Source organism: Schistocerca piceifrons, chromosome 1 (assembly GCF_021461385.2).
Source record: "Schistocerca piceifrons isolate TAMUIC-IGC-003096 chromosome 1, iqSchPice1.1, whole genome shotgun sequence".
Classification (NCBI taxonomy): domain Eukaryota; kingdom Metazoa; phylum Arthropoda; class Insecta; order Orthoptera; family Acrididae; genus Schistocerca; species Schistocerca piceifrons.
The window spans coordinates 1161284548-1161303271 of NC_060138.1; the positions used below are offsets into that span (position 1 = coordinate 1161284548).

Consider the following 18724-nt stretch of genomic DNA (forward strand, 5'->3'; position numbering starts at 1 on the left):
CTGTGTTGATGACGTGATTGCAGAATTGCGTGAGGATTCTCGTCAGTCCACACATGTTGATTGTGAAAATTTACAATTTGATCACGTTGGAATGAAGCCTCATCCGCAAAGAGAACATTTGCACTGAAATGAGGATTGACACATTGTTGGATGAACCATTCGCAGAAGTGTACCCGTGGAGGCCAATCAGCTGCTGATAGTGCCTGCACACGCTGTACATGGTACGGAAACAACTGGTTTCCCGTAGCACTCTCCATACAGTGACGTGGTCAACGTTACCATGTACAGCAGCAACTCCTCTGACGCTGACATTAGGGTTATCGTCAACTGCACGAAGAATTGCCTCGTCCATTGCAGGTGTGCTCGTCGTTCTAGGTCTTCCCCAGTCTCGAGTCATAGGCTGGAATGTTCTGTGCTCCCTAAGACGCCGATCAATTGCTTCGAACGTCTTCCTGTCGGGACACCTTCGTTCTGGAAATCTGTCTCGATACATACGTACCGCGCCACGGCTATTGCCCCGTGCTAATCCATACATCAAATGGGCATCTGCCAACTCCGCATTTGTGTACATTGCACTGACTGCAAAACCACGTTCGTGATGAACACTGACCTGTTGATGCTACGTACTGATGTGCTTGATGCTAGTACTGTAGAGCAATGAGTCGCATGCCAACACAAGCACCGAAGTCAACATTGCCTTTCTTCAATTGGGCCAACTGACGGTGAATGGAGGAAGTATAGTACATACTGACGAAACTAAAATGAGCTATAACATGGAAATTAAGCGTTTCCGGACATATGTCCACGTAACATCTTTTCTTTATTTCTGTGTGAGAAATGTTTCCTGAAAGTTTGGCCGTACAGTTTTGTAACACCCTGTATTAATGCACCTGATGTCTGGATGATTACTGTTTCGAGTGCCAACGGTTTTCCTACACCATATTAGACACGATTAGGTGATTTTAGTGTTTCCATACTTTCTTCGCCCACTGTACGTCTTTCGAGCAGCGGAAGTAGGCTCCATTACATCGCGACGGTTGCCCTCTGCTCGCAGGCGGGTCTGCACGGGCTGACGGGGCACATCGAGTTCACGGAGGGGAAGCGCAGCAACTTCAAGCTGGACCTGCTGAAGCTGAAGCGCGAGCAGCTGCGCTCCGTCGGCTTCTGGAGCCCTGCAGGCGGCGTCAACATCACCGACCCCAGCGCCTTCTACGAGACCAGCGTCAACAACATCACCCTCGTCGTCATGACCAGGGAGGTAAGCGCTCCGCCCGCTTCTTGCCACCTGCGTGACTGCATAAGGTACAGCTACTCGGGGAGAAAGATTCATAACGAGCTCGTTTACTTCGGTAGGCAAAAATTTCGTGGCTCATAGAGATAAATTACGAGGGTCACTCCAAAAGAAATGCACACTATTTTTTTAATCCATCTTATATTCTACATGTTTGAAGGTTTTACAGTGTGTAGATACATCCTTTAGGAACAATATTTTCATTTCTCCACATAATTATCATCCCTCTCAACTGTCTTACGTCATCTTGGAACCAACGCCTGTATACCCGCACGGTAAAATTCTGGTCCAACCTGTTGGAGCCACTGTTTGGCAGAGTGCACAAGGGAGTCATCATCTTCAAACTTTGCTCCACGGAGAGAGTCTTTCAGTTTCCCGAAGAGATGATAGTCACATGGAGCCGGGTCAGGACTGTAAGGTGGGTGTTTCAGTGTTGTCCGTCCGAGTTTTGTGATCGCTTCCATGGTTTTTTAACTGATACTTGGACGTGCATTGTCGTGCAACAGCAAAACATCATGCTTTTGCCGATGTAGTCGAACACGACTCGGTCGAGCTTGAAGTTTCTTCAGTGTCGTCACATATGCATCAGAATTTATGGTGGTTCCACTTGGCATGATGTCCACAAGCAAGAATCGAAAAACACCGTAGCCATGACTTTTCCAGCAGAAGGTGTGGTTCTGAATTTTTTTCTTCTGTTAATTTGCTTGATGCCACTCCATTGATTGCCTCTTCGTCTCTGGTGAAAAATGATGGAGCCATGTTTCATAGCAATTCTTCCAAGAAATTCATCTCCACCATTCTCAAACTGTTCCAAAAGTTCGCTGCATACAGATTTTCTTGTTTCATTGTGAGCCACTGCCAACATCCTGGGAACCCACCTGGCACAAACCTTTTTTTTAACGCCAACACTTTCAGTATTCTGCAAACGCTTCCTTCCTCTATCCCAACGTAGCGTGACAATTCGTTCACCGTGATGCGTCTGTCAGCAGTCACCAATTCGTTAACTCTCTGCACGTTGTCTGGAGTGTGTGCAGTACGAGGCCTGCCGCTGCAAGGACAATCCTCAATATTGCTGTGCCCGCTTTAATCACGCAACCTGCTTGCCCACCGACTAACTGTACTGCGATCGACAGCAGCATCTCCATACACCTTTTTCAACCTCTTGCGGATGTTTCCCACTGTCTCGTTTTCACAGCACAGGAATTCTATGACAGCACGTTGCTTCTGACGAACGTCAAATGTAGCAGCCACCTTGAAGACATGCTGTGATGGAGCCACTCACGGGAACAGGTTGAACTAATGTTTTAAAAAAGGGGGAGGGATGTATCTACACACTGTAAAACTTTCACACATGCTGAATGAAAACTGTATTTTTACAAAAATAATGTGCATTTCTTTTGGAGTGACTCCCGTATTAACAGCAATAGCAGTGAACGGCGGGACAGAATTACGGATACACACAAGACACATGAAATTAAGACGTGTGAAGCTTTTTATGTAAAACAGAAAGAGTATCCGTCAATGAAAAATAGAAAAAACAGCGCAAAATGGGTGCGAACCGAAACAGTTGATCAGCAGAATCAGCAAATACTTTGGACACACCTCACTTTGCTAACAGTTCTCAGGACGGATAGAATGCGATGAACAACGCAATTTTCACAGTAGCAATATCGAAATGAAGAGATTAAACATTATTGAATGCGTGCGCGCAAGCGTGTGTGTGTGGGGTGGTGGGGGGAGGGGGGGGACCCTCATGCACACAAATAAGGAAATTCAGTATTACACCAGGAGTGTGTTATAAGGCCGTTTCTGTTTACAAGAAACACAGTGAACAATAATAACCCCGATGATAAGATAAGAGCATGATAGCGGACGCCGAATAGACCAAATTTTTGCAGAGAACAAGAAGTCGGAGATGAGGGGCTGTGGCCATAGTAAGACAAACAATAAGTAATGAAGTTATGGAAGTTAGCCCGCTAGCCGAACGTGTTTGGATATGTCTGCGGTGTGATTTTGTCTGGCTAAGCTGCTGCTGTGAATGGTAAATAATTGCTCCTATCGTCACTGTATAAAATTCATTTACCAAGACGTTCTAATCGTGACTGTATTTCAACTGGTGTATCTCAATTTTACTTTACACAGCTTTTGATTAATCAGTTATAATTTTTCAAAATTTTAAATACTGCATCAGTCTACATGATATCGGATTATTTAAAAAATTTGTTCTTAGACTGTTCTTTGTTTTCTTCTATCGCATTCAGATTTTTCATAATAAATTACAGTTTCTTTAATTTTTAGTTTTAGTAATTTTATTAGAAAAGCACGCCTGGTACACAGAGATGCCTTGCTCTTTATTGACTGCAGTAGCCAGGCACAGATAAGGCTCTGGAGTGCAAAATGTTTGGCAAACCGGAGATATTTTATACCTTAGACTCAAAACATCTTCCCTGAATAGCTTGTAGACAACAAAAACATATTGCCTCCATCTCTACATATAACACTGAGGTTGATGATGCAGATTTAAGTGTTTTCTTGCAAGGGTGAAGCCAGTTTTAAATACATTTCTTTGAAATTTCACTCCATCAGTTGAGAGAAACTGAAGCCTTGATTATCGTTGGTCCTCAAATTCATAAATTTATGAAGGATTATGAATTCGAGAATACAGTGAATGCGCTGCCTTCAAGTCTGTTACTGAAAACTTTATACGGAGTGAAAAAATACCCAGAATACAACAGCAGTCTCAAAACATTTATGGAAAATTTCAAGAAGCTAGGTAATGGAAATGTCGTGTGACTAGGTCTTCCCATCGGGTAGACTTCTCGCCACTTCGGCGACTTGCGCGTCGAAAGAAGTTAGGTGATAGCATGAGTATAGAAGTCTGCTTTTTACACTCAAATACAGACTATTCCCCAGAAATTCTGGGACATTATAGAGAAGAGCAAAAAGTATGATTCCAACAGGATTTTAAGAACATGGGGAAGAGGTACCAAGAACCATGGAATGAGAGTACGATGCGTATGGCATATCTGGCCAGCGTCCCCTTCCACGGAGTTCGGCCGCCCTATGCAAGTCTTTCCAGGTGAGGCTAGTTAGGTGAATTACGCGTCGCTGATGGTGGAACGATGATCGAGACAACACAAACACACACAGCCAGTCCCGAGCAGGAAGAATCTTCGAGCAGACCGGAAATTGAACCCGTGACCCCACGATTGAAAGTCGGCAATACTGCCCATAAGAGCACGATCATTGTTGGATGTTCAGGAGGAACAACTACGATGAAGATTATGCCAGTATATAAAAGAAATAGAAAGACGAATATTAACTCTAACAGCGTACTCGTAACGCTGCTAACAAGGGTACTTCATCAACTTACCTCATATTTTAAGGAGAAAAAGCACACATACACGATATTAATCACAGAAGTCGATCCCGTTCGAAAATTGGGGACGTGCGTCTGGCCCACTGCAGCAGCTTAATGCCTGAGAACGAAGTGCTGTAGAATGGAATGTGTGAGTGAGAGGTTTACGAAAAACTGTTTTAACACTGGTAACACGTTTTGTTCATTGCGTCAAAGTGCGCGGTATCTAACCTGTAGCTGATGCCAGAGACCCATTTTTTTCTGAAAAATTTTATTTTCAGAGCCACAAATGCTGTGTGAATAAATGAATGAGTGTGTCATTAAAGAAGTAGCGTAGCGCTATTCAGTTTTTAACATCACTGTTGTGCAGTATTTCGTTTGGGCTTTAAAGCTGGCGTTGTTAAAGTGAAGTACATTTGCTGGAGATGAGCTATTCTTCAACATGATTGGCATGATTAAATCGTAAATGAAAATTCATTAACTTCATTCCATAATAATTCTTAATTTGCTTAAGTTCATTCACTTTGATTTTGAGGTGTACATATAGCTGCAGAATATGAACACGAGAATACTGTTAATACAATATTGAACATGTCAGTATTCATTTTTCGCGTAGAATTACGTGTTCTCGAACAATATTCCAGAACACCTATGACATCCCGCCGATAGGATGAATCAGTTTGCCGCTACTCTGTATTCTAATCCGCGTTGAGGCATTACACAGCTGCAGTAGGGCCTATCGAGTACTTTATAAGACAAGAAGACAAACAACCGATGTGTGCGAAAGTTTAAACACTGTACTTTCACTTCAGAACTGCGCACTATCATAATTATGCCCAAAATTTTCGATTCGTGGGTCTTGTTAGTGATGTTTCCTAGTAAGAAAACTGTTGATAGTGGTTTTACCAATAGCTCAAAAAATTTAAGAATAATTATAAAAATATTAACATTGTTTCAAAGTTTATATTTTTTCTTTGTAACATTAACTGAATTTTCCACACATGATTAGTATAACATGATAATAATAATAAAAAAGGAAAACACATCCTGATGTTCTGTAAAATTATATTTATTTGGTCATGAACCGTCTTTCGGCTGTTCAGCACATTTTCATGTGATAACTGAATGTCCCAAACACTTATAAACATGAAGAGCGACTTTGTACGAATAATATGTAAGTCGCACTTCATGTTTACCTGTGTTCCCCGCAATAGTACGATCAAGCCAATCTTGTCGCACTTTCGATATAAAATTGGTAAGCTACATAATTAAATGGATCAATTAAACTACCGCCCTTAACTCATTGTTACGCTAATTGATTTATGACCCCCTGGGGATAAGCCATCCTTCTGAAAACCCCCAAACCCTCCTCCTCGTCCACCCACACCACTCTGGGATAAGCTGACACGTATCTTGTCACCACGCCCCAATCCAGATCTCAGCCACTTTTTCCTCTCCTGGGAAAGGCCCCCAGCCTTCCCATCACCTCCCCCACTTCTGGACATTATGGGAAAAAGATTCAATCTGTACCAAACTGCTGGAGTGAAGGAATCTCACAACACAAAATTCAAATCAATGTCAATTGATATAATGTTATTCAACTCAATTTCCATATTCCTAATTTAATCAGTTTATGGGAGACAGGGCCCCTCCCCATCCCTATCCCACTTTCCCCTCCTATCTCAAACTTGGAAACTGGTGGGAAAAAGACTCAATCTGGGCTCAGCTGCTAAACTGGGAGGATCTCATGATACGAAATACGTAATAAATTCGACCAATATATTACTTGTTTAAACTGTAATTAAAATGATTAATTAAATTGGTGGGAAATACTGGGCTGTGGTTCTTTTTATTTGGGTGGGAAAAATAGCCCACGTTTATGACGTCACAACTGCGATAGCAAAAACGAATGAAATGGTCCATTTGCACTACACTATCAAATTAATTGTTTAACTATTTACAGGAAACAAGACAGGGAAAATATCCATAAGATGTAAGTCAAACAGATTGCTTAATGAACTCACAACCTCTTAATGATGATTCTTCTTTATAATGAAACATACATTGAATGTTTGCACAAACACGTTCTGCAAATCAAGTAATTAAATTTCAGCAACAAATAGATCAAAGCGCTAGATATATCCAAGGTCTTTTATGTACCAATGTTTGAGAGCAGAAGCGCCCGCCTGCACCACAACATCTGACGAAAAAAAAAAACACACTCGCAAACGCGAAGCGCGCCAACTACCAACCACAGGAGTGCTGAGAGCTGCATCCACACTGGCTAGGAGAAGGCTAGAGACTGCACCTGCATGGACCACACCGTCAGTTCTAAGCTGGTATAGGCATGCGTATTCATATACAGAGATATGTAAACAGGCAGAACACAGCGCTGCGGTCGGCAACGCCTATATAAGACAACAAGAGTCTGGCGCAGTTGTTACATCGGTTACCGCTGTTACAATGGCAAGTTAGCAACATTTAAGTGAGTCTGAACATGGTGTTACAGTCGGCGCACGAGCGATAGGACACATAATCTCAGACGTAGCGATGAAGTGGGGATTTTCCTGTACCACCAATCCATGAGTGTACCATGAATATCAGGAATACGGTAAATCGTCAAATCTCCGACATCGCTGCGGCCGGTAAAAGATCCTGCAAGAATGGGACCAACGACGACTGCAGCAAATCGTTCAACGTGACAGAAGTGACACCCTTCGTCAAATTCTGACACATTTCAATGCTGAGCCTCCAAAAAGTGTCAGATTGCGAACCATTCAACGAAACCTCATCAGTATGGGCTTTCGAAGGTGAAGGCGCACTCGTGTAGCCTTGATGGCTGAACGACACAAAGCTTTACATCTCGCCTGGGCCTGTCTACACCAACATTGGACTGTTGACCAGAAACATGTTGTCTGGTCGGACAAGTCTCGTTTCATATTGTATCGAGCAGGCGGACGTGTATGGGTGTGGAGACAACCTCATGAATCCACGGACCCCACATGCCAGCAGGGGGTGTTCAAGCTGGTGGAAGGTCTGTAATGGTGTGGGGCGTGTGAGGTTAAGGTGATATGGGACCGCTGATACGTCTAGATACGACTCTGACAGGTGACACACACGCACGTAGGCATCCTGTCTGATCAGCTGCATCCATTCATATCCATTGTGCATTTTGACTGACTTGGGCAATTCCAGCAGGACAATGCGACACCCCACACGTCCAGAATTGCTACAGAGTAGCCCCAGGAACACTCCTCTGATTTTAAACACTTCCGCTGGCCACCAGACTCCCCAGATATGAACATTATTGAGCATATCTGGGATGCCTTGCAATGTGCTGTTCAGAAGAGATCTCCCTCGTTCTCTTACGGATTTATGGACAGCTCTACAGGATTCATGGTGTCAGCTCCCTCCAGCACAACTTTAAGGCAGTTGAGTCCATACCATGTTGTGTTGCGGCACTTCTGGATGCTCGCAGGGGCCCTACGCTATGTTAGGCAGGTATACCAGTTTCTTTCGCTCTTCAGTGTAGAGTCGAGTCTATATGCATGTGTATGACATGGAAGACTGTCATGATATCTGTCCCGCCAATTTCCAGATGGGGGAGGGGACATGGAAAATTGCAGAGGGGAGGGGGGAGGGGCCCTCCCTCACACAAAGTGATAAAATAAAGAATATGCAAATTGAATTGGACAATATATTAGCTGGCCGCAGTGGCCGAGCGGTTCTAGGCGTTTCAGTCTGGAACCACGTGGCTGCTACGGTCGCAGGTTCGAACCCTGCTTCGGAAATGGATGGGTGTGATGTCCTTAGGTTAATTAGGTTTATGTAGTTCTATGTCTAGGGTACTGATGACCTCAGATGTTAAGTCCTATAGTGCTTAGAGCCCTTTGAACAAATTTGAATAATATATTACTATGTCAACTAACATCGATTTGAATTTCATGTCGTGAGATCCTTCCTCTCCAGCAGCTCAGCATGGATTGGATCTCTTGTCCATCAATATCCAGATGTGAGAGAGGAATGAGAAAGTGGGGGAGGGGAGGGAAGGGCTGGGGGATTCCCAGGAGTGGGGAGTGACAAAAACCGTGTCCCTTATCCCAGAGGGGTGTGGAAGAACGAGTTGGACAGGTAGTGGGTTTCTTAAAAGGATGAATTACCCCCATGGTGTCAAATCAACCCTCAGGAGGTCATAAATCAGTTAGCGTAACAGTAGCTTAAGGATGGTAGTTTAATTGGCCAATTTAATTAATTTGCATATTAATTTGATATCAAATGTGGGCCAGGATCGGCTTTGTCCTACTACCTGCGATATTCCTTTGTCACCTGAAGATAACCTGAAAGCTGAAAGTTGGTTCATGACCAAATACATATAATTTTCTAGAACATTACGAACTGTTTTCCTTTATAATATTACTTCTGCTTCAGTAACTTAAACATTTAAAATACGAAATGTTATTTTGTGAAAAATGCCAACTTGACAAAAAATTCACGTAATTGGAATCACAAAGTGATTCTCTAATACCTATTTTTGAGAAATTATGCGACAAAAACTAAAAATACTGACAGTTGTATGTATGTTATCTACTCTGGTAGATATGAATGTCTTCTTGTACTTATAGATTAGATGACTATAATTAATCACTCTACACTTGTAATCATTTCCATCTGAAACATTTACACAAAATTTTTTAAATATGCAGCTGTGGCATCTCTTATGAGAGTGTGTTCAAATGGTTCAAATGGCTCTGAGTACTATGGGACTTAACATCTTAGGTCATCAGTCCTCTAGAACGTAGAACTACTTAAACCTAACCAACCTAAGGACATCACACACATCCATGCCCGAGGCAGGATTCGAACCTGCGACCGAAGCGGTCACGCGGTTCCAGACTGAAGCGCCTAGACCGCACGGCCACACCGGCTGGCAGAGTGTGTAACCCGCTATTTTTTTATTCTGACGGAATATGTTAAGGACCAAAATGTTGTGGAACATTCTACCAGCATTACACTCCTGTCGTTCCTCCTGAAAGAGACAAAGCACGGTGTACAAGAAGCAGGCGCAGCCTGGCTTCCACGGCTCCCGTAGTTTCGCTGCCAGCAAGCTGCGCGCGCGCGCGCTCGCACATCGCTGAACGGCGCCCCTGTGTCGGCAGGAGAAGCCGTACGTGATGGTGAAGGAGGACCACAACCTGACAGGCAACGCGCGCTACGAGGGCTTCTGCATCGACCTGCTCAAGTGGATCGCTGCCCAGGTCGGCTTCCACTACGCCATCAAGCTCGTTCCCGACCACATGTACGGCGTCTACGACCCGGACACCAGGGAGTGGAACGGCATCGTGCGCGAGCTCATGGAGAAGGTGAGCACCAAACAAGTGTCTGCCACCGAAAAACGCCCAGTCCCAGCTTCCAGCAACAACAAAAATTCGGTCTTCAGTGTTTTTCATAAAATTACTGACCGAATTTAAACTTCCATCATAATTTACTCACTAATAGGTACAATCTTACATTAAAGATTTAACACATTAAATCAGGAATTAAAGTTATGTAGGGAGCACATTGTGTTCATGTGGGAGCAATCTAGATGCTTGTAAAACAATAAACTGGTAGCCAAGATCGCAGGAATTCTTTTTATTCCATGATAACCGGTTTCGGCGAAACTAAAGCCGCCATCATCGGATCTAGAGAGGACACAAAACACTATAAAAGTGGGCTTAGATTCCACTTATACAACATGTATATAAGTAAATTTAGTTACATACCTTAGGACACATACAGGTTACAACATCAAGGAAAACAGTGGTGATATTAATAGTTCTCAGTGCAGTGCTTGGTTAGCTCAGATGGTTTCCGGCTTGAGTCCCAGATGGCAAAAAAAAAAGGGTAGAGCACTTGCCTGCAAGGCAAAGGTCCGAGTTCGAGTCTCGGTCCGGCACACAGTTTTTATCTGCCACGAAGTTTCATATTAATAGTGCCTATAACATGCAGGCCTTACAAAATTGTCGTAAGTAGCACATATGCGTTGTAAATGTTGTCTCCATGACATACAAGCGCAAGCTAGGTACTACCGCAACTCCGGCTCTGTTCTTACACTACAGGCCGCGTCGCGAGATAGCGCTAGCAGAAGAGGCGCCAATGGATGTTAGACCTTGCCTCATAACAGGCTCTGCGTGTGTGGTAAGAATACGTTATTAGGGCTTGTACATAATTCTAGAGATTACTGTATCACGTAAACATATAAAAAACTTCTGAAAACTTGCCGGCTGAGGTGGTCGAGCGGTTCTAGGCGCTACAGTTCTAGGTTCGAATCCTGCCTCGGGCATGGATGTGTGTGATGTCCTTAGTTAGGTTTAAGTAGTTCTATGTGCTAGGGGACTGATGACCTCAGAAGTTAAGTCCCATAGTGCTCAGAGCCATTTGAACCATTTTTTATGAAAGCTGCAGACCTACACAATTGCACATCTGCCTGGTCACATATACGACATATCGAAAACAATTTCAAATTTCATGAGAACTGCGGAATTACAAAAATGTTCATCTGTCTGGTCCTATACGTAATAAGATACGGTCATACATAGCTATTTTATGGGGTCTGCAGAGCTATACACAGCACATCAGTCTGGTGATATATAAAATCTACCGAGAGTACGTACAAATGTTAAGAACATTACAGGGTTACACAGTGCATACCCGTCTGGTCATATGTAAAAATACCAATAAAACACACCTTGCGTATAAGCGCATGTTTTTCCGGTCATATCCAATACACATCTCCCTGGTTCCATATAAAACATACCGAAAAGAAATGCAAAATTTTTGGGACTGCCGAGTTACACAAGTGCACATCTGTCTGGTCATACGTAAAAACTACCAAAAGGCATATACAAATTTAAGAACACTGCAGATCCCATAAAATATCTATGTACAGGATGTTTCAAAAATGACCGGTATATTTGAAACGGCAATAAAAACTAAACGAGCAGCGATAGAAATACACCGTTTGTTGCAATATGCTTGGGACAACAGTACATTTTCAGGCAGACAAACTTTCGAAATTACAATAGTTACAATTTTCAACAACAGATGGCGCTGCGGTCTGGGAAACTCTATAGTACGATATTTTCCACATATCCACCATGCGTAGCAATAATATGGCGTAGTCTCTGAATGAAATTACCCGAAACCTTTGACAACGTGTCTGGCGGAATGGCTTCACATGCAGATGAGATGTACTGCTTCAGCTGTTCAATTGTTTCTGGATTCTGGCGGTACACCTGGTCTTTCAAGTGTCCCCACAGAAAGAAGTCACAGGGGTTCATGTCTGGCGAATAGGGAGGCCAATCCACGCCGCCTCCTGTATGTTTCGGATAGCCCAAAGCAATCACACGGTCATCGAAATATTCATTCAGGAAATTAAAGACGTCGGCCGTGCGATGTGGCCGGGCACCATCTTGCATAAACCACGAGGTGTTCGCAGTGTCGTCTAAGGCAGTTTGTACCGCCACAAATTCACGAAGAATGTCCAGATAGCGTGATGCAGTAATCGTTTCGGATCTGAAAAATGGGCCAATGATTCCTTTGGAAGAAATGGCTGCGCAGACCAGTACTTTTTGAGGATGCAGGGACGATGGGACTGCAACATGGGGCTTTTCGGTTCCCCATATGCGCCAGTTCTGTTTATTGACGAAGCCGTCCAGGTAAAAATAAGCTTCGTCAGTAAACCAAATGCTGCCCACATGCATATCGCCGTCATCAATCCTGTGCACTATATCGTTAGCGAATGTCTTTCGTGCAGCAATGGTAGCGGCGCTGAGGGGTTGCCGCGTTTGAATTTTGTATGGATAGAGGTGTAAGCTCTGGCGCATGAGACGATACGTGGACGTTGGCGTCATTTGGACCGCAGCTGCATCACGGCGAACGGAAATCCGAGGCCACTGTTGGATCACCTGCTGCACTAGCTGCGTGTTGCCCTCTGTGGTTGCCGTACGCGGTTGCCCTACCTTTCCAGCATGTTCATCCGTCACGTTCCCAGTCCGTTGAAATTTTTCAAACAGATCCTTTATTGTATCGCTTTTCGATCCTTTGGTTACATTAAACCTCCGTTGAAAACTTCGTCTTGTTGCAACAACACTGTGTTCTAGGCGGTGGAATTCCAACACCAGAAAAATCCTCTGTTCTAAGGAATAAACCATGTTGTCTACAGCACACTTGCACGTTGTGAACAGCACACGCTTACAGCAGAAAGACGACGTACAGAATGGCGCACCCACAGACTGCGTTGTCTTCTGTATCTTTCACATCACTTGCAGCGCCATCTGTTGTTGAAAATTGTAACTACTGTAATTTCGAAAGTTTGTCCGCCTGAAAATGTACTGTTGTCCCAAGCATATTGCAACAAACGGTGTATTTCTATCGCTGTTCGTTTAGTTTTTATTGCCGTTTCAAATATACCGGTCATTTTTGAAACACCCTGTATGTTCGTATCTTATGACGTATAGGACCAGACAGATGTACATTTTTGTAATTCCTCAGTTCTCATGAAATTTGAAATTGTTTTCGATATGTCGTATATGTGACCAGGCAGATGTGCAATTGAGTAGGTCTGCAGCTTTCATAAAAAATGGTTCAAATGGCTCTGAGCACTATGGGACTTAACTTCTGAGGTCATCAGTCCCCTAGAACTTAGAACTACTTAAACCTAACTAAGGACATCACACACATCCATGCCCGAGGCAGGATTCGAACCTAGAACTGTAGCGCCTAGAACCGCTCGACCACCTCGGCCGGCAAGTTTTCAGAAGTTTTTTATATGTTTACGTGATACAGTAATCTCTAGAATTATGTACAAGCCCTAATGACGTAGTCTTACCACACACGCAGAGCCTGTTATGAGGCGAGCTGTGGCATCCATTGGCGCCTCTTCTGCTAGCGCCATCTCGCGACGCGGCCTGTATTGTAAGAACAGAGTCGGAGTTGCGGTAGTACCTAGCTTGCGCTTGTATGTCATGGAGACACTTAACATTTATAATGTCATCTCTCTTGGACGCATATGTGCTACTTACGAAAATTTTGTAAGGCCATAGTGCTATAGGCAACTATTAATATGAAACTTCCTGTCAGATTAAAACTGTGTGCCGGACCGAGACGAACTCGGGACCCGTGCGGGCAAATGCTCTAACATCTGAGCTACCCAAGCACTGGGAACTATTAATATCACCATTGTTTACCTTGATGTTGTAACCTGTATGTGTCCTAAGGAATGTAATTAAATTTATATGTATACATGTTATATAAGTGGAATCTAAGCCCACTTTTATAGTTTTTTCTGTCCTCCCTAGATCCGATAATGGCGGCTTTAGTTTCGCCGAAACCACTAATCATGGAATAAAAAGAATTCCTGCAATCTTGGCTACCAGTTTATTGTTTTATTAAAGTTAGATACTGTGTATACGTCATGAGGCAGACCAACCCATGGCGCAAAAACTACCCAGACTATAGTCATCAAAATTTGAGTGTGAGAGCACTTTTCGACTTTCTACAAACTTTACTCATTTTTCGAAACATTTTTCCTTGCAAAACAAAACACGCTCAGAAAAACAAAATGAAAATAGTTTATCGCTTACGGTGTTTTAGCTATTGATGTGGTAAAACAGTAAAGCATTTTCGATTGTTTCAATAATTTGAGGTTAAGGATGGGGAGGGAGGCAGCAGGGGGGGGGGGGGGGGGAATGTACAGGTATGCTTCCCATTTGCTCAGTGACACAGAATAAGGGCTGTTTTTCTTAACTGCACAATGAGACCTAATTCTACCGACTAACTTTGCTCGGCCTTTTGATATATTTATATTTCATATTTTATTCTCCTTTTTGTACGTACTAACAGCAAGTAAGGAAACTGAAAAAGTACCAAAATACGAAAAAACTTGAGCTCCTATTCTATAAGCATATTAAAACAACCGGTAAATTAACTAGACAACTTGTGAAATCCTACAAAATCTTACTAAAATTGAGACAGTACAATCAATCGATGCAATAATAGAAGACATGAAAAAAAGCAGGAGTACTGCAATATAATATACGAGGCAGAAAAAAATTTAGGCAGAAAAACACTTAAGAAGAACGGAACTGCCTCGTCTGGCAACACAAAAAGAACCCACTCCGAGAGAATAAAAGTAACAAAGACACGATGAAAAGCTAAAACAAAGCTCTGAAATGTGCTTTGTTCTGCATAGAGTGTTTTATAGGGCCCGAACGAGAATATTAATAATAATGATAAGTGTGTCTAAATATTATAGTATGATAATATTTAATTATGGCTCCGTAAACTTTCACGGCGTGGTAACTGATTATATTCATATCGAGTCTTCAGCCGGAACATAACTTCATCTTAACACAATATTTCGGCGGTCTACCTGCCCTCATCTTCAGTTGAGTAAGCCGTCGCACTAAATACATGTGGGCAGTTTTCCATAGATAACCAATGCTACGCTATGAGATCAAAAGTATTCGGACACCCCAAAAACATGCGTTTTTCATATAAGTTGCATTGTGCTGCCACCTACTACCAGGTACTCCATATCAGCGATATCAGTAGTAATTAGACATCGTGAGAGAGCAGAATGCGGCGCTCCGCGGAACTCACGGACTTCGAACATGGACAGGTGGTTTGGTGTCACTTGCGTCACACGTCCCTACGAGAGAGTTCCACACTCCTAAACGTTCCTAGGTCCACTGTTTCTGATGTGATAGTGAAACGTGAAGGGATACGTACAGCACAAAAGCGTACAGTCCGACCTCGTCTGTTGACTGACAGAGACCGCCGACAGTTGAAGAGGGTCGTAATGTATAATATGCAAACATCTATCCAGACCATCACACAGGAATTCCAAACTCCATCAGGATCCACTACGATAGTTAGGTGGGAGGAGAGAAAACTTGGACTTTATGGCCGAGCGGCTGCTCATAAGCCACGCATCACGCCGGTAAATGCCAAACGGCGCCTCTCTTGGTGTAAGAAGCGTAAACACTGGACAATTGAACAGTGAAAAAACGTTGTGTGGAGTGACGAATTATGGCACACAATGTGGCGATCCGATGTAAGGGTCTGGGTATGGTGAATGCCCTGTGAACGTCATCTGCCAACGTGTGTAGTGCCAACAGTAAAATTCGGAGGCGGTGGTGTTATGGTATGGTCGTGTTTTTCATAAAAGGGGGCTTGCACCCCTTGTTGTTTTGCATGGCACTATCACAGCACAGGCCTACATTGATGTTTTAAGCACCTTCTTGCTTCCCACTGTTGAAGACCAATTCGGGGATGGCGATTGCATCTTTCAACACGATCGGGCACCTTTTCATAATGCACGGCCTGTGGCGGAGTGGTTACACGATAATATTATACCTGTAATGGACTGTCCTGCACAGAGCTCTGACCTGAATCCTATATAACACCTTTGGGATGTTTTGGAACTCCGACTTCGTGCCAGGCCTAACCGACCGACATCGATACCTCTCCTCAGTGCAGCACTCCGTAAAGAATGGGCTACCAGTCAAGAAACCTTCCAGCACCAGACAGAACGTACGCCTGCGAGAGTGGAAGCTGTCACCAAGGCTAAGGATGGGCCAAAACCGTATTGAATTTCATCATTACCGATGGAGGGCGCCACGAACTTGTAAGCCATTTTCAGCCAGGTGTCCGGATACTTAAAATAACATGGTGTAGGTTTTGGAATATGTCACCTTATATCAAAAATTTAGCAGCCTTTTGTGGAGGGTTGCTGCTAAGACGATTTTCCCTGAGTCAATTAAACATACAGGAGATACGCGTTGGGTTTGGCAACGCCCTAGAGTGACACACAGACTTTCCGGACACAACGACATAAAAACTGAAAATAGCAGTCACGGAGAAAAAAATTTGACCCATCAACTCATCTCTTAATACAGAAAATACGTATTGTTCTGAGTAGTTTGATGTTCCTTTTCAGAATTGAGATTTAGCCACATATAATCGCCTTTATCTAGTAAAATTAAATCTACATTTCATGTGAAATACAATATGCAGTAATTTATGAGGCATTGACCGTTGGCCTCTATCTCAGGTTCTTCGACTGACGCTTGTGTAACGATTTTTCTGACGTTTCCCCAGAACGAGTGGCTGGCATTGTCAGAGGTTCGCAGAGTCCATAACAGTGACGGTGACGGGCCACACGCTACGACGCGTTGCCTTAGAACAGCTTACGTAATCAAAACAAACCGATTTATACACTATGACCAATATCCCACGTAGCGTACTACACAGATCAGCAACTGGGTTGGTTTGCTTGTGCTCCACTACCGGTGACAACGTTTTTAATTTTTGCTATACTAATCTTTATTTTACACTTTTAGTGCGTTATATACTATTATAAAATGTCATATTACGAGTCAAACGAAACTTCATTTCTATACTGTGTCCTCTTGCAGACACAGCAACAGTATCACCTGTGGACAATTTACACAAAGGGCGAGTACGCACACACATAGGTTTCTCAATAAAAAACGCGAGAAATATCGCTATCTGACTTTGGGTTACCGCAAATGTGCAGTATGCTAAAACGTCACTGGAATCGAGTTCGCGGCCCTACGTCATGATTATGTACCTGTCGTGTAAACATCTGAGGGCTTTTCTGTGGCTATATTATCTCTGTGATTATCCCCTCGCTACTTGCAACGGTCGTTGGCTGCAGCTCAGAAATACTGGATCCGGTTTATGTGGAGGCTTTACTCATTCTTGAAGCTGTTGTCAAGTTTGTGCATTAATGTGGCTTTGTTGAACAAAAGTCGATGGTAGCTCTTCTCCACTGCGAAAACATCTGTGTCTGCGAATTTTATTTTATGGTCAGTCACCCAGAGAGCATGATTCGCCACAGTTGATTTCCCCACCTGTCACCAACCTGCAGTTTCGTATGTGTTCGGTGATCCTGATGTTGATGGATCGCCCAGTAAATCCAATATGGTTTTTTTTTTTAATTACTCGACATGCTGTGTATTCCAGGAGTCGTAAGTGGGTCCGTTTCGTCCTTTGACGAACAGAGGTACTCTTGGATGTTTTTCATAGGTTTGAAAATAGTCTTTTCGCCATGTTTGCAAACTTATGACCTACACTCCTGGAAATGGAAAAAAGAACACATTGACACCGGTGTGTCAGACCCACCATACTTGCTCCGGACACTGCGAGAGGGCTGTACAAGCAATGATCACACGCACGGCACAGCGGACACACCAGGAACCGCGGTGTTGGCCGTCGAATGGCGCTAGCTGCGCAGCATTTGTGCACCGCCGCCGTCAGTGTCAGCCAGTTTGCCGTGGCATACGGAGCTCCATCGCAGTCTTTAACACTGGTAGCATGCCGCGACAGCATGGACGTGAACCGTATGTGCAGTTGACGGACTTTGAGCGAGGGCGTATAGTCGGCATGCGGGAGGCCGGGTGGACGTACCGCCGAATTGCTCAACACGTGGGGCGTGAGGTCTCCACAGTACATCGATGTTGTCGCCAGTGGTCGGCAGAAGGTGCACGTGCCCGTCGACCTGGGATCGGACCGCAGCGACGCACGGATGCACGCCAAGACCGTAGGATCCTACGCAGTGCCGTAGGGGACCGCACCGCCACTTCCCAGCAAATTAGGGACACTGTTGCTCCTGGGGTATCGGCGAGGACCATTCGCAACCGTCTCCATGAAGCTGGGCTACGGTCCCGCACACCGTTAGGCCGTCTTCCGCTCACGCCTCAACATCGTGCAGCCCGCCTCCAGTGGTGTCGCGACAGGCGTGAATGGAGGGACGAATGGAGACGTGTCGTCTTCAGCGATGAGAGTCGCTTCTGCCTTGGTGCCAATGATGGTTGTATGCGTGTTTGGCGCCGTGCAGGTGAGCGCCACAATCAGGACTGCATACGACCGAGGCACACAGGGCCAACACCCGGCATCATGGTGTGGGGAGCGATCTCCTACACTGGCCGTACACCACTGGTGATCGTCGAGGGGACACTGAATAGTGCACGGTACATCCAAACCGTCATCGAACCCATCGTTCTACCATT

General features: G+C 44.1%; 1 protein-coding gene across 1 annotated transcript in view; it reads left to right on the forward strand.

Moving 5' to 3' along the window:
- Positions 1-18724, forward strand: part of LOC124778806 (glutamate receptor ionotropic, kainate 2) — a 1316354-nt gene that overhangs the window by 1058980 nt on the left and 238650 nt on the right. Inside the window, exons 8-9 of the mRNA XM_047253669.1 lie at positions 1055-1258; positions 9806-10009. Coding sequence (XP_047109625.1) covers positions 1055-1258; positions 9806-10009 — 408 coding nt within the window. The remainder of the gene's footprint in view (positions 1-1054; positions 1259-9805; positions 10010-18724) is intronic.